The 22,784-nt window shown below is 48.2% G+C and overlaps 1 protein-coding gene across 2 annotated transcripts in view; it reads right to left on the bottom strand.

The window, feature by feature from the left end:
• Positions 1-5,448: 5,448 nt before the first annotated feature.
• Positions 5,449-22,784, bottom strand: part of N4bp1 (NEDD4 binding protein 1) — a 47,300-nt gene continuing 29,964 nt past the window's right edge. For both annotated transcript variants that reach the window (XM_052166167.1, XM_052166168.1), the window contains 5 exons: positions 16,685-16,815; positions 15,134-15,230; positions 12,680-12,787; positions 10,982-11,089; positions 5,449-9,244 (listed from right to left, as the gene is read on the bottom strand). In XM_052166167.1, the coding sequence (XP_052022127.1) occupies positions 8,890-9,244; positions 10,982-11,089; positions 12,680-12,787; positions 15,134-15,230; positions 16,685-16,815 (799 nt within the window). In that variant the 3' untranslated portion in view covers positions 5,449-8,889. The remainder of the gene's footprint in view (positions 9,245-10,981; positions 11,090-12,679; positions 12,788-15,133; positions 15,231-16,684; positions 16,816-22,784) is intronic.

Below are 22,784 nucleotides of genomic sequence, written 5' to 3'. Positions count from 1 at the left end.
TTCTTTTTCTCTCTCTCTTTGTCTGTCCCTTCCTTCTTTCCTTCTTTCCTTCTTTCCTTCTTTCCTTCTTTCCTTCTTTCCTTCTTTCTTTCCTTCCTTCCTTCCTTCCTTCCTTCCTTCCTTCCTTCCTTCCTTCCTTCCTTCCTTCCTTCCTTCCTTCCTTCCTTCCTTCCTTCTTGCAAAGCAGGCTGACCAAGTATACAGAGTGATTAGGGTACTCTTTAAGAGTATCCTATGCCATGATTAGTAGTCAATCTTTACCCTGCCCCTAACCCCAAAATTAATTTGCTCTGTGAGTGTACAGTAGGTAGTTAGGTAGGTAGGTAGTTAGGTAGACAGATGCCCAATTGTTAGGCGGGCACAGCCCTTGTGCTATCCAGCAGGCAGCTGCTCTAGCCTGGCTTCACTTCAGGCCTCTCACAAACAGGAGTCACACATTCTTCCTACTATTGAGGAATAGCTTCATCTGGATTAACCATGCAATGCCCACATGGAAACTGGCGATGGCTCCCTGCAGGGGTGATAACCCATCTCTCCTGATATCCCTGTTATTTGGTCCAAGGCACCCTTGGGCCACCACATACTACTGACAAGCCAAGCCACTGAGAATACATTCCTGGGACTCAGCAGTGCACGTTGGAGAAGTTAACCCTGCACTAGCCCTCAACAGCCACTGCAGTGGAGGTGGCTTGGCTGGAAACTGAGGCCATCCTCTTAGTTCTACATCGGGCGTCTTTGAGGTGCAGAACACAGGATCAGGAAGGGCTTTCCAAAGAGCAGAGCTTGGAGCGCACTGACTTGGAGCCCACAGGCCTCTACCTGAAGAAGAAAAGCAAGCCATAGCCATGTCTTCTTCCCCATCTTTCCAGCCTTGGAGCTTCTGAGCTCTTTGAGCCTTCCCTTGATGTCCATTCGCTTGCCAGGACGGATCCCATAGGCAGGGTCTGCCTTACCTAGCCTGTTCCTTTCCACATACTCCACCCACACTTTCCTTGCCTAGACCCCTTTCCTTGGATGTACCCCGTGGACGTTTGGGCTTAGGTGTGCGTGGAAAGTTGCTGACATTATAGAATGATGGAAGGACTCCTGGCTGTGGCTTCTCAGCCATGTGGTGGGTAGAAATGCTGCTGCTCTTGCAGAGTGCAGACTGGGGTGCAGTTCTCAGTTCTGCTGTCCCGCCTCTCATCTGCACTGAAAACTATTTCTGCTAATACTACAATTCTGGCTGTAGCAGAACAGGGTCACCATGAGATGGTGGGCAGTGCTGACTGGGCATGGGGAGGACTCCTGAGACCAGACAGGAAGCCTGGGATTCTCAGCTGTGCGGGAAGTCGAATGCCTCACTGCCATCTGGGTTGGTGTAGTCAGCCTTTGCTACTTGTGGGTTCTTCTCTTTCCCACCCTTTAAACCACCCCAGTCCTGGTTTCACCCTCTTATCACTAGATAGCTGGGGTGGGGCAGAGAGATCTCAGAATCTAATTTCTTTCCTTTTGTTTCTTCGTTGAGCTTGACTACTATCAAACCACAACCAACCAACAATCACTTGCCCCACCTCTAGGGCCCTAGAGTCTCTGAAAAGTTCCCAGAATTCCTGACATCACACAACCACAGAAACTATCTGCAGCTGACAAGCCCACACCTCTGCTAGAGCACAAGGCCAATCAGAGCTGCAATGGGCAGTCTGAAGCAGCCCCATGTCCCCACGCCTGGGTTTAAAATGAAAACATATTCTTGGGGCTGGAGAGATGGCTCAGCGGGTAGGAGCACTGACTGCTCTTCCAAAGGTCATGAGTTCAAATCCCAGCATCCACATGGTGGTTCACAACCATCCCTAAAGAGATCTGACTCCCTCTTCTGGCATCTGAAGACAGCTACAGTGTACTTACATATAATAAATAAAAATAAAAAAAAGGGGGGGGGGGTGGAGAGATGGCTCAGCGGTTAAGAGCACAGACTGCTCTTCCAGAGGTCCTGAGTTCAAATCCCAGCAACCACATGGTGGCTCACAACCATCCCTAATGAGATCTGACTGTTCTTCTGGAGTATCTGAAGACAACTACAGTGTATTTACATATAATAAATAATAAAAATAAATAAATCTTAAAAAAATAAAATAAAATGAAAATATATTCTTATCTTTTGTGCTTTTTAAAGATACCAAAACTGTGGAACTGTCACTAGAGGTTGGAGCTTGCCCTCTGGCCCTGAATCCATGATGCTGATTGCTTTGGTTGTCTGTGACAGGGACATGGGGCTGCTATGGCTACTGGGGTACTTCAGGATAAGGATACTAGGGTAGCAAGCAGGTGCAAGTCTGAGTCAGGATTGGAGCTAAACAGGCATCTGAGCCAGGGCCATTTCTATGGCAGTCCAGGGCCTCCCCATCAGCACGCCCGTGTCCTGAGCCAGGGCTCTGGGTAAGATACAAGGAGTGTAGCATCAGTCTCCACTGTCCACCGAGAAGGGGCTCTGGCTGATTCTAGTCTTGGGGGTCCTGAAAGTGTCAGACAATGAAAAGCACTTAGAGTTCAAGTACCACCATCTTCTGGGAAGACAGAACAAATGGGGTTTGAACTCTGTGGTGGCTTAAATAGGTTTGGCCCCCATAGACTCATGTGTTTAAATGCTTGGTCCATGGGAAGTGGCACTATTAGGAGGTGTCACCTTGTTGGAGGAAGAGCGTCACTGTGTGGGTGGGCTTTGAAGTGTCTATGTTCAAGTTCTGCCCAGTGTGGAATTCCACTCTACTCCTGGCTGCCTGCAGAAGGCAGCCTCCTTCTGGATGCCTTCCGATCAAGATGTAGCACTCTCAACTCCTTCTCCAGCACCTTTGTCTTAGTTAGGGTTTCCATTGCGGTGAAGAGACACCATGACCACAGCAACTCTTATAAAGGAAAACATTTTGTTGGGGTTGGCTTACAGTTTCAGAGGTTCAGTCCATTATCCCCATAGCAAAGAGCATGGTGGCACACAGGCAGACATGGTGCTGGAAAAGGAGCGTGAATATTCTACATCTCGATCTGAAGGTGGAGCCTGAGCACCCACAGAGACCCACTCTCCAGAAAACTGCATCTCCTAATAATGCCACTTCCTATGGACCAAGCATTCAAATCCATGAGTCTGTGATGGCCAAACCCATTCAAACCACCAGAGTTCAAGGCCTGCCTTACTGGATTGCTGGTGCTTGTGGACATCCAGAGCCAGCTGGGGCTCCATACCCTGTGAGCGATGGCTACCAAGGTAACGAATGAGTTTAGTGAAGAGATCCAACCGTACCTTTCCCTTGTTTCTCTTTCTTCACGCATTGCCCTAGATGTGATTAGTTGTTTCTTCCAGGACATGAGGACACAGCAGTGGAGACAGGAATCAGGAAGGGCGGTCAGTGGCAGCCAGCCACAGCAGGGGTTGAGCCAGCTTCAAGGCTTGACACGTAATCCCCACGCAGTGTTGCCCCCTTCTCCCACCTCTTCTGACAGAATCTCACTTTACATTCCAACCTGGCCTCAGACTTGCGGCAACCCCTGTCCCAGCTGCCCAAGGGCCAGGATTTCAGGCATGTGTAGCTGCTAGAGCTTGCAGCGACACTCCAGTAGGGCAATGTTCAGCTCTGAGGGCATGCTGGGATCTGTGGGGACAGTACCCATGTCATCAGGCCTTCAGAGACTTGAGAAGCCGAGGAACTTTCTCAAGGTCACACAGCACTAGGCGTGTCAGACCAGGACCCACACATTGACAACAGGGCCATTCTAACTGCCTTGTTCCTTTCCTCCAACACTGTCTCTGTGGTTTCTTTTGAGTAGAAGAGGCTCAGAGAACATGTAAAGTGACCTGTTGCTATAGCCCTGTAGGCCACTCAGGAGGACTCTTCTTCCTGCCACCTGTTTAGGTTACTGCAACTTGAGACTGATCCTGGAGCCAGAGGAGTGGCAGACCAGTGCAGGCCTGATTCCCTTTGCTGAAACCAGACTGTGGATGAGCAGGGCTAGCTGGAGACCTAGAGAGAGATGGCAAGCAAAATCCTAGAAGCTGCTGGCTTCAGTGTAGAGTTCAGTGATTTGCAGCAAAACCCACCAAACAGGAAGCAGGAGTGGCAATTCTAGCCCCTGGGCCACATCTCTGGCACTGGCTGTAGGACTCTGGCTTAGCTTTCCTGAGAAGTCAGCCCTGGCCTTGGCCGCATCAGGTGTCTAGAGAATAGAAACCTGAACTGCTTTTAGTTTATAAGACCAGCAAAGCATGGTAGCCCTTACCTGTAACCCCAGGGAGGGCTGAGGTAGGAGGACTACCATGAATTCAAGGCTAGCCTGGACTGTAGACTGAGAGTGTCTAAAAACCAACCAACTAAAACCTGCTGGGCATAGTGGCACTCACCTGTAATCCCAGTGCTTAGGAGGCTGACACAGAGGCAAGAGGATCATGTGTTTGGGGATACAACCCTACTCAACCCAACCCAACCCAACCTCCAACCCAACCCAACCCAACCCAACCCAACCCCTAACCCAACCCAACCCAACCCAACCCAACCCAACCCTACCACAAACCGCTAACGCAACCTAACCCAACCCAACCCCTAACCCAATCCAACCCAACCCCTAACCCAACCTTACCCAATTCAACCTAACTCAACTCAACCTAACCCAACCCAACCCAAGCACCAACCACTAACCCAACTCAACCCAATGAAATAATGTGCTCCTGGCCTCCTCCCACAGCAACAATGCTGAGTATATGCCCCCACATAGGGCAGTGGAGGAAGTCTCCTAACATGAGAAGGAAGAGGATGGGAGGGGCACTAGGGAACTTGGTGGGGGCGGGGTTCTCTTAAGTAAGACACACAGAGCTGCATGTTGGCACACTCCTAATGTGCTGCTTCCACAAATCTTTGGGACCTCCCTAAATATTAAGCTGGATGTCTCCCATGCTTTGCTAAGAACAGAGAGGGGCTTCACTAGAAGTAGACACTTGATTTCAAGGGATTAATTCCAAATGAAACTGCTTCAGCAACAGGAGACACTTAAGAGAATCCTGGGCCTGGTGACATCTGATAAAGTGCTTCCTTGACAAGGGGAGTTGAGAAATCAGGGCCAGGAGTCTCTTGATCATGCTTCTTCCCCAGGGTAGAAAACGGTGCTAATGGCTGCTGTGAGTGGGTCCTCCATGACTCCAACTGACAATGGTGAAAATCCCCAAGGAGGAGGGCTTGGGCCAACTGTCTGCTTCGGATGGTTCCATCTGGTCAGGATTCCAGGCAGGTCTAGGGAACTTTGCCCAGGATGGTATGTGCTGAAGTCCACCCACCCCCACCTCCAAAGGGGGACAGATTGAACCAGGCAATTGAACCCACTCCCAAACCTAACAGAGGTGGGTCCTGTCTCTGAACACGATCACCACAGATCCTCCAGGGACCTGCTGTCAAAGCCGCAATCAAGAAAGCACCACCCTCCAGCTCACTTGAACAGACATTTATTGAGCACCTACCAAGTGCAAGGCACTGACTGTTAGGTGCCACAAGAGATACAGAGCGACCATATGGTCCCTGCCCACGAGGAGCTCACAGTCTAGAGGGAGGCAACACAGTACACAGTTGGCTGCAGCTACACCTGCCAGAGTGGTAAGAGCCAGAAGCAAGACACCAATTTGCCGTGGGGCCACAGAATAGCATAGGGCTGCTTCTGCTCAGAACACAGAAGAGAACTCAGGGCTAGACCTTTGCGGAGGCAGGCTGCAGGGCAGAAGGGCATTTCTATGATGAGAATAAACATGAACAGGGTCCATGGGGAACCCAGACCTGGGTAGCTAGAGGATCATGGCAAGAGATAGAAAGTAGACAGTCAAGTGCAGCCACGGGGCAGCAGCCGCGGACACAAGGCTCAGAGGATAGGAACTTGATGCTCTGGTCACAGTTACAGATCACAGAGGAAGAGGATGATGCAAAATGGTCCTCTGGATGAACTTGGAGACCCCCGGAATTAGGGAGAGGAAAGAGCTGTAAGGTAGCCAATGAGGGGCCAGTGTCACGGAGGATTGTGGGAACAGGTAGTGGGCAGTAGCAAGCCAAGGGTCAGGAAGGATATAAGGTACCTCAGGGTTAGGTAAGAGATAGCAGGATGCAGGCTGAGGTTCTGGGAGCCAAGATCCCACAGGGCTAGTGAGAGGACTGGTGTCACAGAGTGGAGCATAGTTAGGAGACTGGTGACTCCTCAGGAAGTCCAGTTCCTGACCACTTACCACAGCCGCTCAGGGCATGTGGCAGCGACAAGCTGCCAGGCTTTTCTCTAGAGCAGAGTCCACCCTGGGGTGGTGACAGACTGACAGCAGCCTGCCTTTTAGCAAGGGTGGCTCAGTCTGTGAACCACCTGCTGAGAAGCTGTATTAAGGGTAGGCCATGAAGGAGAAGGAAGGAAAGGAGGGCTTCAAGAAGGAAGCCAAAGACAGTTAAAGGCCAATGGCTTCGCCATCTGTAGCTACTCCAATAATGGTAAAAGAGCGACCAGTGATTTCCCAAGCTATTTCCATGTGGTGGGCAGAAGCCAAGTTCCTGAACGGGGAATGGGAAAGCGGGGAAGCCAGAGAGAAGCACTAGCAACAGGATGCAGGGCGTTTTAACTAAAGGGGTCAGAGGTACCAAATAACAATGCGAGCGGACAGAGCAACTGATAGACCCAGCTGAGGTGGCTCAGAATGCTGAGAAGGGACATCACTGGAGAGGTGTGGGAGGCAGGCAAGGGCCTGGGTGAGCCTAGTGCAGAGGAGCTGCAGCGGATGCTCCTCCCTGGGGGAGGACTAGGTACTTGGGACTGGCAAGGAGAGTACTCTTCCATGCCTTACATGTTCAGCAAGTCCTAGCAATACAGCTGAGCCTGCCAACCGCATTGGACCAGGACAGCTGTGGCAAAACACACACACACACACACACACACACACACACACACACACACACACAGTCCATCAGACATCGTGTCCAATGACCAAAGGTGTCTTAGCTGCGCTGGCCACATCACCCAAATGTCAGGATACACACAGGGGGGCAGAGGCACTCCACACTGGGAGGAATTCCGAGACACTCCCAAGTTCACTGAGGAGGCACTGGAGGGATGGAGGTCAAGCATCTACAAGCACCTAGCAGCAACAGAACTTCAGACGAGGCAAAGAAGCAAGTGTGAGCTTTCTTCAGTGGCTAGATAACTGGGCTTTAAATGTTACACCTAAAAATGTGACAGATTTCACAAAGAATCTAGAATTATATTTCACATTACAATCTACAAAGTAATTAATGCCTTTTGGTTCCCTCCGGCTTTTCTTCCCTCCCATGTGGAACGAGGGGAAATGGGCAGGTATCTCTCAGAAACAATGCTATGAACACAGAGGCACACACAACTCAAAGATCAGGCTGACTGCAGGGCCTTACAAAGCCTGAGCTCCTCCCTGTCAGCATCGGGATGAAGCAACAATGGAACATCCTGGTGCCCCGTTTCCAGCAACGCTGGACTGGGATTGACCAGACCAGGAAGCCCTGGAGACACCTTTGCTGTGCTCCCAAGCTGATGAGGCACAGGGTCGGGGGCTGTGATGGGTCAACTTGGGGAGCTGGCAAGAAGCCTAGAAGGCTCTGTATTCATCTCCTGAGGGATGCAGGGATCAAATGAATCAAGATGCAGCATGGTGGCAGCATTCTGTGATCTACACAATCCCTGCACCACGGATAACAAACCAGCAGCACCAAGTCCTCGGTTACTTGTGGGACCGGGAGAAAGACAATCCACAGGGCAGTGAGTTTAACCACAAGGGCCTGGAGACAGCATGGATGGCAATTGCAAAGCCCTTTGAAGGTCCACGTGAGACTCAAGACGCTGAGAATGACCAGGAAGAGTTCCACAGATACAGACTTCAGGCTACACTGAAAAGAGACAATACTGAGATAACTGGTTCTGAAAGACTCAGGGAGAGCTGCTAAGAAACCTCTAAGAAGACAGAAGAAGGGAAATACAGAGGCTTTGATGCCCCTTCTGAAACTACTAATGCTATTTATTGGCTTGGGTCATCCTTGAGAATAGAAAACTTTTTGGCAAAGCTGTACAAACTCCACATGGGGGTCTCCTCACCAGAGGCTTCAGTGCCTACCTTGCCTTCTGAGGCTAAGGTAGCTGTGGAGCCAGGTTGGGAGCATGGGGGCCATGGCTGGTGAGTGCACTACAGAGCCAGGCAGGGAGTACGTTGGGACTCAGTTTCCTTCTCTGTCCAGCGGAGGGAAGGAGTGTGGGGTCACATGGCATTTAAGACTTCCCACCTGCTCTTCAGAGTCTGACTTTGGCCACTGGTGACAGCCCAGGCATCAGGTGCCATCTCGTGGCTTCGCCTCTCTCACAATGGCTGGCTGAGAAGGCCCCATGCGAGCAGAGCAGGCCAACTCTAGGGATGAAGGCAGGGAGTGCACGCCCTGTTCAATGGATAGGACAGATTACCTCAAGAAAATAGACTTTAAGAAGTCTTGCTTTCCTTAAGGAAGCAACTCCTTTTTTTCTTATATTTTTGTAAAACTTTATTTAGAAAGGCTAACCATATTTATTTGTCAATTTTTCTTCAGCTTTAAGGAAAATAGTTTAAAAAACATAAAATTGTAAATACACTCAAGAGTAACTGCTATTAAACAGTTCTGAACAGGCAGAAAATGTACTTTCCTTTTACAGAAAATGTTAAATCTGTAATAGCAGCATAATTTATATATAGAAAAAAGCTGGCTTTGAAAACCCAGATTTTTGTATACATAAAACATCTTCCTCCTTTTTCTATACAACACAGCAATGTTTTCTGGGAAGGAGTCTTCACATGACGGTACTTCCCACAGTTGGCAGCTCCCTCGTTTCCCCATCATCAGTGGGCTAGAGCCGTCAGTCCAACACCAGGGCAGACAGGGCATTCAGGTCTTTCATGTACGGATGAGCTACCAGGATCTGGTCAATCTTCAGTTTTTGCTCAGAGTCGGGGAAGATCTTCAGCAGTGCCTCCCTCAGCTCGCTGGTCTCTGCAGAAGACCTCTGTGCCGGCATGGGAAGGTTCTGCTGCATATTGGGAAGGGTGGCCAGGGGTGTGAAGTGGGGCTGCTGGGGAAGCCAAGGGCTTGAAGAGGCCTGGATCCGGGGTGGAGGCTGGTGGCTACTATTGGCTCCCTGGTTGTTGGGACTCCGGAAGCCAGGGTCAAACGTGCCCACATTTGGCAGGGCATTGAGTAGCGGCTGCATGTCTCTATGGATGAAGTGAGAGGACAGTAAGGAATCCTTTCAAAGCACCTATGGCTAACACCGAAGGCCTGAGGAGAAAGCCATGGGGTGGTGAAACCAGCCCCTAAGAGTGGCCTATAAGGCACCTGGTACTACTTCCAGACCCAAGGAGAGCGAACATCCCTGGGTTTGACAGCACCTCACCAGTCTTTTGTCTTAGGGCTGGCCACACTGGTTGGTTCTCTAAGGTTCCTACTCTTCTATACAGGGTCAACTTACAGAATTGAGGAGAGGCATCTCTCCCTGGGCATAGAGGCAACTCCAACAGGCTCATGGACTTCCTGTCTTCAATGAGGTCTAGAAAGGGCACGAGAGCTCTTGATGCACATGGTATTATATGTGCACACAGGGGACATCTGTCCTGCTCAACAGCTCCCACCAATTCTAGCTGCCGCTGAGATGTAGGAGAAACAGTACTGTCAATTTTAGAAGCCCAACAGCCTACAAAAGCTACATTAACCTTAATGGCATGCTGTCACGAAGGAATGATAGCAACTGGCCACCAAGTACTTTGAAAATGATACTACATGGGATGGAAAATGACCAGAAGGGCCGAACCTGTCACTAGGCTACTGCGGGAGTGGAACAGGTAGCCAACAAACCACCTCTGGTTTGACCTGGGCCTTGGCTCAGTAAGGGACCCCACACAGCCTCAACACAGGTCGTGAGGCCTAAAATGCAATGAAGATTTCCAATATAAGACATGTGGTAGAGAGGGAAGGGTGCAAGGACATGGCAGGCATGTCATTTCCTCAGTGTGGGCAGATGATCCTGTCTGGGATTAACTGTGATAAAACCAAAAGGCTCAGAGAGAACTGATCACCAGATTAGGAAACTTGATGTATGCTGGTCTGCATTATAGACCATCCACTATTTCTCCCTCTATGAAAATCAACCCACCTCTGTGTACCATCAAGTTCTAATAGATGGTCCCCCACAAATGACAGATTAGCAGCCTTGAAAGCTGGAAGAGAGTATGCCTTCTCCTTTAGGTACCCAGACCAACCCTATGCAAAAGCCCGCTAGAGGGTCCACAGAAATACAGGTTATTTTGGCTTTAAAACAGAGAAACCATCTGCCACTGGTTAGCATGAAAGGAAGCTGTGGGTAACAAGGTTACCTAAGAATTCTGAACATAGAAATATATAACCTTCACTTGTCAGTCCGTGTCAGACAAATATGCAAAACAGGCTTTTCCACTCAGTGATGGTAAACTGTAGCTGTCGGCTCTCAAGTAGTTCACATCAGCACTGCCCACTCAAAACAAACGCCAGAAAATTCGTAGAAAAGCATCCCACAAAAGCAATCAGACAACACCGACTGAAGTTATCACCAGCTTGAAAATGTGCTGCTCAGAGACCTTCAAGAATATTTGTGTTCTCTTAGAATTAAATAGCCTCACAGGGCAGGCCTGGCCCGCAGCATTCAGGAGGCAGAAGCAGAAGGATCAGAGTCTGAGTTCAGCCTGCTGACACAGAAATGGTCTAAAGCAGGCAGGCAGGCAAAAGAAAATTGAAAAGCTCATACAGAACATTAACCTTGGAGAGATTGCTTGATTGGTGTCCACACTGGTCTCATATCATTAATCTAATTAAGGCTTTAAAAAATGCCATTTCCAGTTATCAAGGACAGTACTTGCTCTGAAACATAACATTTGATTGAAATAATAAACCTTGACATACAAGGGAATGCAAAGAAATACCTAAGAAAGACCTCCTTTCGAAGAAATTCTTCTAGCCGAGGTCCGTTTCTTCCCAGAGGATCATCAGGAACCATAAATATGTCCCCCACGAATGTGTACTGAAGCAGTCTACAACACAGAAGGTCACAGTGTTGACAAACAGTACCTCCACTACTGTAGGAAATGGGACATGTCTTAAAGTAGCCTCCCCTTCTGGGGCAATGGTCAGTCTAAGAGTTCTGACTGCTAGCTGACCCCACTCAAGTGAAATCACTGTAACTTTGGAAGTGGACACAGTCCCACAAGCAGCTTTTCTCAGCTGGCTGTGTCCCAGCCAGGCATCTTCTACCAGATGGAAACACTGTTAACGACTGTCTGCTTGGGGCTCAGCAGGTGTGCCACAAAGATTTCAGTTTAAGAGAAACTGGAAACAAATGTGTTCCTAAGTGAACCCCTGGAAACAAGGTCCTAGGAAGAGAAACCCAAGGGTGAGCACCCACGCACCCATTACTCATCAGGGACAGGCTAGAACCAGAGCCTGCTCTGCAGGAATGCTCTGTGTGGCACACCCGGGGCCATGGGTTCTAGTACAAAATAAAAAGTAAAAGATTAGCTGGGCGTGGCGATATGTGCTCTTAATGCCAGCACGCCAAAGCAGAGGCAGGCAAGGTAGAGCCCACCAGGGCTACATATGAGATCCTGTCTCAAAGAAATGAATAAAAAGAGTAAAAAAAAATCCTACTGTGGAAGTCTGTCGTCCACATCTTGGTTTCTGAGTGGCTTCTCTGATGGTTGTTTTGAGACCAGTGCAATTAAAGCCTCCTTGTGTGCAGACTCATGTGTAACACACAACAGTGCCCAGCAGTTTAACAGCTCCCTCATCATCAGTGCCCACCAGGTCAGAGACCAACTCCCCTCCACCTAGCACCAAGGCCTTTGTAGCAACACAGAAGTCAAAATGTAGATAGCAATTCGCTTTTACCCCAGAGTTCCTGACCAAGCTTTCTCTTTTTGTTAAGTTTCAAGTCACATGTTTCCATGTCTGGCTGCATGCATGTGTCCCTCCCTGCAAACAGGGGGCGGTTAGAAGGACCTCTCTCCCCACCTGGTTCCAGGCACTCATCTCAGGTCCTCAGGCTTGGCACTGCTCATCAGTCCAAGCCAAGATTTTTCAAAAATCCTGTTAGGATTTAGCAGGCTATAAGGAAATATCAGACAAGGGACGACTGTGAACCCCCAAGAGAAATGAATGTGGGTACATTCACTTCAGGGTTCATATTTGAGATATGGGCATGTCTGTTTTATTCCTGGAACCACAGACTGGCACTCCTACTTCTTGTGTAAAGCAGCTGCTCAAGCACACAGGACCTCTAGGTGTCCGTGGAACTAGGTGTTCACTGCTCTGTAGTGGTTCAGCAACTGAACACATCCAAGTATCCCGAGAAGAAAGCCTGCACGCTAAACTCATGGAAAACACCAGACACTGAAACTACAACTTGAAAGACTTGCCCCTGTACCCTCAGTTAGGTGACCCCTTCACTCAGCAAAATGCTTGTGTCCTATACTCTTGCTGAGTCACAGTACTGCACGAGGTCCAGTCTTGCAGGCTCTCTTAGGAGGCCCACCCTTACCCTTACTGGGTCCACCCACCTCCGCAAGCAGAAGCTACACAAAATGCAAACAACAAACTTCTGATCAAAGCAAAGAAGAAAAGATTACCTTTTTGTAATAATTTCTCTCCAGGACACTGACTCAGTCACAAACTCTCTGAAGTTATCATTTGTTACAATTATACCCCCAGTCTTGTCCGCTAAGTGCAGCAGGAACCTACAGTAAAAAGAGGTTGAAATGAGCAAGGAGCAGGCCTGGCAGCCAGAGCAGCCGGGCTAGGGACGCCAAAGGGGACGCTCTGCTTAAACAATCACCAGCTGAACCCAGGCTGGGCAGCCAGGCCCCTGCCAACTGAAAATGTTCAAATGATGAGTATCTCTGGAACTATTAGTGTGATCGTAAAACAACTTTTTATGCAATATAATTCTATAAAAAATGATTTTAACTTTGATTCCTACATTTTCTAGAAAAGTTCCTCCAATAAACCGTGGAAAGAATGCATGAAGGCTTGAGCAAGTTAAAGGTAACAGCCTGTGAAATCTCTCATCTTTCAGCTGCTTGACTGCCTGAGTTTAGTACAGTGTTAGTTACTTGATGGTCAGCTGTGAGATTTTAAAAGCAATCCATTTTCTGCTTTGCTTTAAGAAGACATCAGTCAGAACCATCCTTCAGTTTGGCCTAAATACAGACAGACTCATTTGGTTATGAAAGGGCACTGGGTGGTGAAACGGGTTTGCATTTTAAAAACACTGAGGCCTTGCATGCTGGCAGGAAGACTACTCCACAGGCAGGGATGCTGTGGGAGGGAACTTTTCTATCTTCCACAGCAATCTTTCTATGGTCAGGCTTGAGCTGAGCCAAGACTGTCATTCTGGAGAACTGGGAATCCCTGTGAACCTGACAATAAGTTCTCTATCACTCAACTCCCAGTCCTGTGTTTGAGAGAGAGGGTCTTAAGTCTCCTAGGTTGGCTTTGAATTTAAGTAACCTGCAGATGACAGAACTAGGGCCTTATGTACTGGTGCTGAAAAAATTTAGAATTAAATAATAAAGAATTGTGTCATATTGCTGATTATTCCTGTTTAAACCCTCTCAAAATCTTTGTGAGTAGCCAGGCATAGTAATGCACACCTTTAAGCCCAGCACTTGTGAGACTGAGGCACAGAGTTAATCTGTGAAGTCTGAGGACAGCTAAGACTACAGAGTGAGAAACTATCTAACAAAACAGAACAGAACTGAAACCTGCAGAGTTGATGGAAATGTCACTTCTTGAATGAGAACGAAGATAATGAAACAAAAGAGATCACTGGCCTCAAAGGCATGAATGACCGTCCTTCCTAGCAGTTTCTAAGTGCGATGACCATCCTTCCTAGTCATCTCTGAGTGGGACTCAGAAAACCCAGCAGTAGCTAAGATCTCAGGAACCTTAGAAAATGTGTTATTTTTATTACACTCCCACCCCATCTGCCCTCACCCAGGGTCTCATATATTCCAGGCTAGCTTAGAACTCATTGTGTAGCTGAGGATGACTTTGAATTTGTAAGCCTTCTGCTTCTACCTCTCAAGTGTTAAGATCATGGATCTGAACAACCATACTTGGCTGACTTCCTATTTATTAACATTACAGTTTACTTTTAAAGCACATAAATTTCAATGCTGCCATCAGCTCAAATGTCAATAAAAGTAGATAGAAAGGCTTCTCTTACATCCACTGGGATACACACCCGTGTTCTCTGATGCCCAGAGGGCTGCATAAGTCAAGCAAAAGCCTTGTGTCTGGGCCTGGGTCTGTGGTGGTCAGGACCTGAAGGCCTCCTGCCTGAGCACTCCAGGGCTCCTGAGCCCGCCACAGGGTCCAGAGGGGGCCCTTCAGGACAGATTCTCAGGGCTGCTCTTAACCCTGTCCAGCCCTTGCTTACCTCTTTTCACGCTGCTCTATGATGGTACCTTGGGCCCACCCCACCTAACACAGTCTCTTTCCTGTCGGTAAGTGAATGTCTACTGTGGTCCTAACTCACCTCGTCCCACTCAACCATACGCCAGCTTGGGTAACAAAGTACTGCCTTTGCTGGGAGGAATGACACAGAGAAGAAGGGACAGACAGCCTGAGGGTCCCAGACACCACGCTTGTTACTGCTGACACGGGAGCACGAGGACAGAGTTGTAAACTACACACCACGGGGAAGGCTGGAATCAGAACTCCTCCTTTGGGGGTGGGGATTTCACCATGTACCTCTGGCTGGCCTGAAACACAGAGATCTGCTTAGCTCTTTGATCTACAGAGTGAGATCTGGGCCAGGGCTGCATGGTGAGACCTAATCTCCAAAAAGAAAATCAACCAACTACATATACCTGCCTTTCCTCATCTCAGACATGCTTTACTAAATAAACAAACTCAAAACAAACCACCAGCCTAAACTTACAGAGTAACTTAAAGGTCTTGACAATGAGTTTGAAACTAAATTAAGCAGGTCCCTTCAGAGTGCAGACCTATTTGGTAGACAGGTAGCTGGCTCCTTACCACCCCACTCCCACCTTGGGAAGAAAAACAGCCCTTCATACCTGTCATCATGAGAAGCAATTCTTTCTCCAAAGACCATCCGGGCAGGAGTTAAAGATAATATTCCAAGCTCCTGGAGCTGGGTTAAGAAGTGCTGTTCTGTTCATGGAAGAAGTTGATATGTATTCAGCAAAGACCATCTTCCCAGATGTGTAAATAAATGAATGCAAACCCAAAGATGTCACTTGGGGACTTGCAGAAAGACCCTTTTTCCCCTTTACTCAACTTTACTAACTCACCAAAAGAAGAAAACTCACTCACACTGAGGCAAGCCCAGCAAATGAACTGACTGGGTAGATTTTAAGCTAACAAAATGTTAAACTCAACTGCCTCTAAAGGACAGCTAAATCAGAAGCCCATACTTAATTAATCCTGCCCCCAAGAACTTTCTCAAAAGTATATACTGTAAGTAGAGTATAAAAAGAGAAATGAGACCCCCGAAGTGGTGGGGAGGGGGGGAGGGGAGGAGCCTCTGAACACAGGAGGCTGCAGAGTGAACTGCCACTGTCCCAGCCGAGAAAGGCTGCTCACTCTCCAGCCTGGCTGCAGCTTCCTCTTTCTCTTAGCTGTGTGTACACGGATTTGCTGGTTTCCACGGGCTTGACTAGTGACAGAATGGAGGGCCAATTCTGACAGGAAAAGCAGTCACAGGCGCGAGAGACTGAGAGCTAAAGCATGAGATTGGGGTGTTTGCGTTTCTTACCAAAGCAGTGGCCGGTGACCTCACCTGCCCTGCCCAAAATGGAGGGCTCCCTGCCTGGAAGCTGCAGGGCGTGTAAGTCAGCACTGACACTTAGAAGAGAAAGGAGCGGATTTGCCTTTCCTTGTGGCTCTTCTCCCAAATAAAGGAAGCTGGGAACACTCCGGAACTGCCATCGCCCTCAAGTCCAAGCTCCACTTCCTGTTTCTGCGCTAGACAAATCTATAAAATGTGCCCACCCCGTTTTACCTTTCCTTTCTTGGTGCCCCTACTACTGTGCCCGGCACAGCCTTTTCACCTAAGACAAAAACAACCTTAAGTTTCTCTGGAATATTTCACAATTTATATTAAATTGGAACCTTTTGTGTGGGTCCTGAGGTTAACCACAGAGTACTACATGGCAGACAGAGACAATTCAGAGCAAGCCCTGGACTACTGAGGACACATCCGAGGGTTCTAACGCCCCGAGCAAGCACTTAAAAACAGCACTGAAATACTCGGAAGCCCCGCAGGCAGAGGACAGCCTCTCAGCCCTGTGCTAGGTCCCCGCCTGCCCTCACCCACTCCTTACACTGCACTCCTTTCAGCTGAGGCGTGTCTGCACCAGGTCCCCTGAAAGTCCCACAGATCGTCCTGACTGACTTCTGCCCTTCCTGCTCCATATTCTGAGCGCTGACATCATGGGTGTGCATAACCAGAGTTTTCAATTTCTATTTTACCAGACAGAACCAATTTAAAATTCTGTCATTCAAATTGTTGCCCACATGTACGATTCGATAAAAAGCACCCTGTGTTGAAATTTGAAGCATTAATAAATACCTAAGCAGAAACATGGAGAGATTATTGGCCTCACCTGTGATATTAGGATCCCGTCTTGTCCTCCACTGTGGGACAAACACAGTGATGTTTCTGTTGCCGAGCTTCCAGAAATACTCAACTGCAATCGCTATTCCACGGCAACTAAAGAACTTTTTCAGACCATGGCTGGAAGGAAGGACAATTTCTTTCAGGTTAAAGTGTATAGAAAATCTAGGTTTTATCACAGAAAAGAGCAACAGAACATAACAAAATAACACAAACACGCCTCTTCTCTCACATTCGTCGCACAGTTTACTGCTTTGCAAAGTTAGGCCTGCCGACCGACGAGTCCTTCCTGTAGCTTAGAGTCAGTTGTAGGTCTTCTCCCTGTACTTGACAGACTGAGTGTGCTGTTATGGTGCAGAGTGGCAGGCTTGCTGGAATACTTGTTTACTATCATGGGTTTTAAGTGCCTTCTATTGGGGATAAATCCTATTCCTAAATTCTGCCTAATCACTGGCCTCTAACAACTTTAACTTCTTTTTTGAGACAGTCTTTCTATGTCATTGAAACATTCTATGTCATTGAAACAGACTCAAATTTGTGATCCTCCTGCCTCAGTCTCCTGGGGTCTGACATTACTGATGTATACCTCCGTGGAGTGACTGTCCCCAGCCCCACTCTCTCGCCGTGCTGTGACTCACACCTAGGTCCTCACACGCTAGGCCCTCACTCCACCACAGAGTTCCAGCCGGTGTGCATCTTAGCGTTTCTTATGAATTTTATTACAGAATTTGTCGCTCAAGCAAAAAACAGTTCAGTAGCTGTGACAATGCCCGTGCTCTGCCTTCCTGTGGTTGAGGACAGGAATAAAGATGTGAGTCTGCCTATACCACAGAACCCGACGCGGCTGCGACTGCCTCTGATGGGTGGTAGGTATACCACCCACTTTCCAGGGAACTGAAGTCTCCATGTTCAAAGTTTTAAAGAACAATTTGAAAACAAGATTCAAGTGAAACTAACTAGGACACAGGGGACTGCACTGACTGAAGCAGAAGGCAGGGAAGAGGTAAGCATGCAGGACACAAGTTGGAACCTGCCAATCTGTAAAGGTCACCTGCTCACTGTCACCACTCAACCCTGCCACAGCAATGTGACAACAGCCACAGACAGCTGTCGATGACAAATACGGCTGAGTTCCTGCTCAGAAACAGAAAGGGGCTGCACTCAGCCCAGTGTGTGATCTCCTGCTACTGAAGTAAAACAACTGCATGCCCCGAGTCTGGAAGTTCATTTCAAAATAAAACACCAGAAGCCAGAGAGACGGTTCCTTGGGGGAGAGGCCTGCTCACCTGCGAAGGGATGGGCGCCATTCTCAGCACCTTCATGGCGGCTCACAAGCATCTGTGACTCCAGGCCCAGTCAATCAGAAACCCTCTTCTGACCAGGCATGTACGTGGTACACATATGCACATGCACATTACAAATGTGGGTGTGCGGCTCCTCCCACATAAAATGCGACACGGGCAGCACGGGGGTGAGCATGCGCCATACATGCTCAGATAAATAAGTAATGGATGTAATGAAAATAAATAAACAAACAAAAATCTCTCATTTTTGTCTCAGGCAATTAAGTAAAGGTGAAGGAGAGAAATCCTTCCCACACATGTCCTCTGCCAGGGTTGGCTTCCAGATCCTTCTACCTCTGACGGGTCAGAGAGAACAAGCAAAGGCAAATGCTCCACAATACACACGCCAGGAGGTCTTGCTCCCGTCCCCTGGCTGCCTTAAGCCTCACCTTCCCTCTGAAGGCTCAGTCTTGTTTGACACAATCCTTCAGAAGACCCTTTCTGACCCTTTACTTCCTAGCTTTCTTCTACTGTGAGTGCAAGACAGAATGGTCTGTCTACAGCATGCGGCTACCTGGAAAGTGGTGTGCTGGGCAGACTCAAACGTCCCCACTGCGGGCCAAGGCCCCCCCCCCCCTTCCGAGAGAAGGCTGCCAACCCCATTTGCATCCCTGACCTCTGAGAGCAGGAAGAGCTGTATATATACAGCTAGGTAGTCAGGAAGTTGCAATGACTAGCTCACAGTTCTTCCCTCTGCTAGAGGATACAGCCCACTCTCTTTTCCAGAGACCCATAAAAAAGAAACTGGGATCATATCTTATCCCAGAAAACACATGCACGCAAATAATACAGTAAGGAAGTACCAGTGTGACACTGGCTACTGGAGGGAAAAGGAGTTAATTGGGGATGTTGTTGGTTTTTAAAAACTAACTACATAAAATGTTTAATACCAAAGACAGGCCTGGAGTTAAGTCAACTAGTTCTAATGAGAAGATCCCAGAAAGAGCCCTCTGCTGTCTTAGGAAAACCTGTTTAGTCCTCCAGAACCACATACACACACACAGACACACATACACACACACAGACACACAGACAGACAGACACACACACACACACACACACACACACACACGCACGCACGCACGCACGCACGCACGCGCGCGCGCGCTACCCTGGCCTTCTGAGGGGGTGTGGCAATGTTTCTGGAAGCACTAATGCTGTCCCAGTTTTCAGTGTTCTCTGTGGTAAGATCACAACACTTTTTACCCTGAAAGTCTCTAATGTTAAAAATGGTTCAAAGGGAAAAATTGGTAAAAGGGTGGTTCAAAGTTTGGGTAAATGAGTATATGGATTTATCTAGAAAATAAAACTACATAAAAAAGAAAATGGGATGGAGCATTGGGGGTGTGGTCTGAGTTTAAGGCTCAGTGACAGGAAGAAAATCCAGTCAAGTGGAGTCAAATGGCTGTCCTGACAGCAGATAGTAAGAACTCCGTCTAAACCTACTCCTACTACACTGGCTGCATAAGTTTGCTTAGTCTTGCTGCTTCTGGTCTCTGCAACAGAGAGGCTGGTGGGCAAGGAAGTGCAGACCAGTGATCTACCCTACCTGGAGAGCATATATTCAAGGTGCATAGAATAGAATTATCTTCTGCTTTGGGGGCCAAAGTGTGAGGCTTCCAGCAACACGTGCAGGAAACACGATGAATTCCTGCTCCATGCCTCTGGAAACAAGTACCCGGCTATTTTTCACACTATAGCAGCCAGTCAACATGTCAAGCAGAGGAGAGCTAGGAGACAGTAGGGAGCAGTGGTCGCCAACCCAGACAGGGCAGTGTGGGGCAGAACAAAGCCTTTCCCAGTCAGCCAGGAGGGCATGGGTTGCTTCTGGCTTCCGCTTCATAAATGATAGCTGTGGAACCTGCCAGAGAAAGACTGGCAAGAAAAGGGACAGAATGTGCAGTTCTGACAAGTGAGTGGGCAAACCCCATCTACACGGAAAATCACCAGAGCAACGAGGCAGGTGCTCTCAGGCTGGGGTTTCAGCCACCACTGTGATGTCGAGCCAGACACCACAAACACGTCCACTGACTCACTCCTGACTCATTCATGGTGATGAGGGGGAAACGAACCAAAAACATACAGAGTCAGCAGCGCAAGGCAGGTGTTTTGGAATTTCTCATCATACATATGAGCTGCAGACATCATAATCAGACAAATAAACAGCAATCCAGGGCAAAGTGGGACTGGTTTGCTTCAGGGGAGTTCCCACCAAGATACCCTGCTCCTGACAGCTTCAGGTTTCCTTTTCAATTCTGACAGCACCTAGCTAGGTCAAATAAATGGGCGAGGGTCCCTGTGAAGCAGTTATGTGTCCAACGATGATACAGTCTGAACATTCTAAAATTAACTTCTGTGAAGACGCAGGCAGTCCAGGTGCTCAGGAAAGACATTATGGCCCCGAGTCTAGGTGACACCGTGGCAAGGTCATGCAAGTGATACCAACTTCTCACTCCAAAAAACTTGTATGAAGATTCCATCACACACACACACACACACACACACACACACACACACTCACTCTACTACTACTACAACAACAACAATACCAGGCTGAGAATGAAGTTTTAGAAGCAGAGCATTTGCCTAGTCTAAGAACCAAAGTTTAATTCTCACACAGCAGTGCCAAAAACCTTAAATTAAAAAACATTTGGTCTCAGTTAAAATGACAATCATGTCATCAAGTTACAAATTTTGATTTATAACTTCTGGCTTCCACTTAATAAAAAAATAATCAGCCGGGCAGTGGTGGTGCATGCCTTTAATCCCAGCACTTGGGAGGCAGAGGCAGGCAGATTTCTGAGTTCGAGGCCAGCCTGGTCTACAGAGTGAGTTCCAGGACAGCCAGGGCTATACAGAGAAACCCTGTCTCGAAACAAACAAACAAACAAACAAACAAACAGTCATGGAACCTGCTATGGAGAAAGATCGGCAAGAACAGGAAATCTGATCACTAGCATTCCACATGAATCTGCTGTTTTAGGGTAATAGCCCTTTCACTGTTGTCTCTATACAGCTCTGCAGGGCAAGCTGGCCTCAAGTTCAGAGAGCCGCTTGAGGTGAGGGCTGGGAACAGGTGTGCACCCTTTTAAAGTGCTGCTCTTAGACACAGACATCAGTAAATCTGAAGAAAAGTCAAATCCTCTGGAAAGAACCAGCAAATGGCTGGGAGAGTCGGCCAGCGGTCAAAGCACTTGCTGCTCCTCCAGGGGCTGGAGCTCAAGCCCTCTTCTGACGCCTGCCTGCACCAGCTTGCATGTGCACGACCTCCCTGTGCCCCTACCCACACACAGACAGAAATAACAGTTAAAATAATAACAATCATCTCGGCAGTTAAGAGTGGGCGGTTCTTCCAGAGGACCTGAGTTCCTAGCATCCACATCTGATTGTTCACACACAACTGTCTGTTACTACACATGGCACATACATACCCCGACACAAACACACCCCAAACAACAAATAAGCAAACAAATAATATTAACATATTAATACATGTTTGATTTAAGTGATAATCACTGTTATTCAAAACCAACAGCACTATAGCCACCCGTTAGGAAATATGTGATGTTTGGGTGTTAGTGTCTAGGGAGGAGGATTAGATATGGGACACATCCCGCCATGGTGAACAGCCTCACTGTACATCCCAATGGTGACCCCTGTGAGAGGTGCTATTACCGCCCCAGAGGAAAGGACCTGCTGAAGAAGCATGAGCTCCTACCCCAAGCACCAAGGGAACAAGTGTAGGGTGCCCACCTGTAATCCTAGCTAGCACTGGCGAACAGGCAAAGACAGGAGGAAACCTCGAGTTCCCTCGCCCAGCTAATTTAGCATATTGGTGAGCTCCAGGTTCAGTGAAACCCTGACCCAAAAACAACAAACAAAACAAGGGGAAAAGCAATGGAAGACACTAATCTTAACCTCTGGTCTCCACACACACAGAGCTGCACTCATGAACACATGTACAGTGCACATATACAGACACACTCATGAATACATGTGCAGCGTGCATACACAGACACACTCATGAACACATGTACAGCGTACACAAAGACACACTCATGGACACAGGTGCAGTGTGCACACACAGGCACACTCATGAACACATATCCAGCATGCACACACAGACATGCTGAACACATGTACAGCATGTACACATGAACATGTATCCAGTATGCACACACAGACACACTCATGAACAAATGTATGGCGTGCACATACACATTCATGAATACACGTGCAGCGTGCACACACAGACACTCATGAACACATGTACAGTGTGCACACGTGGACTCACTCATGAACACACACAGCATGCACACACTCACATGTATGGCATGCCCACAGACACACAAACATGTACAGCATGCACACGCGGACTCACTCAAGAACACACGTACAGCATACACACAGACACACTCAAGAACACATGTACAGCGTGCACACATACTCATGAACACACATACAGCATACAGACACACTCATGAATACACGTAGAACGTGCACACACACACTCATGAATACACGTACTGTGTGCACACAGACACACTCATGAACACACAGCGTACACACAGACACACTCAAGAACACACGTACAGCATACACACTCATGAATACACGTACAGCGTGTACACGCACACTCATGAACACACGTACAGCGTGCACACAGACACTCATGAACACACGTACAGCATGCACACAGACACTCATGAGCACACGTACAGCGTGCACAGACACATTCATGAACAA

The sequence above is a fragment of the Apodemus sylvaticus genome, chromosome 21, assembly GCF_947179515.1.
Source record: "Apodemus sylvaticus chromosome 21, mApoSyl1.1, whole genome shotgun sequence".
NCBI lineage: Eukaryota > Metazoa > Chordata > Mammalia > Rodentia > Muridae > Apodemus > Apodemus sylvaticus.
This window is presented reverse-complemented; position numbering and strand designations above follow the sequence as displayed.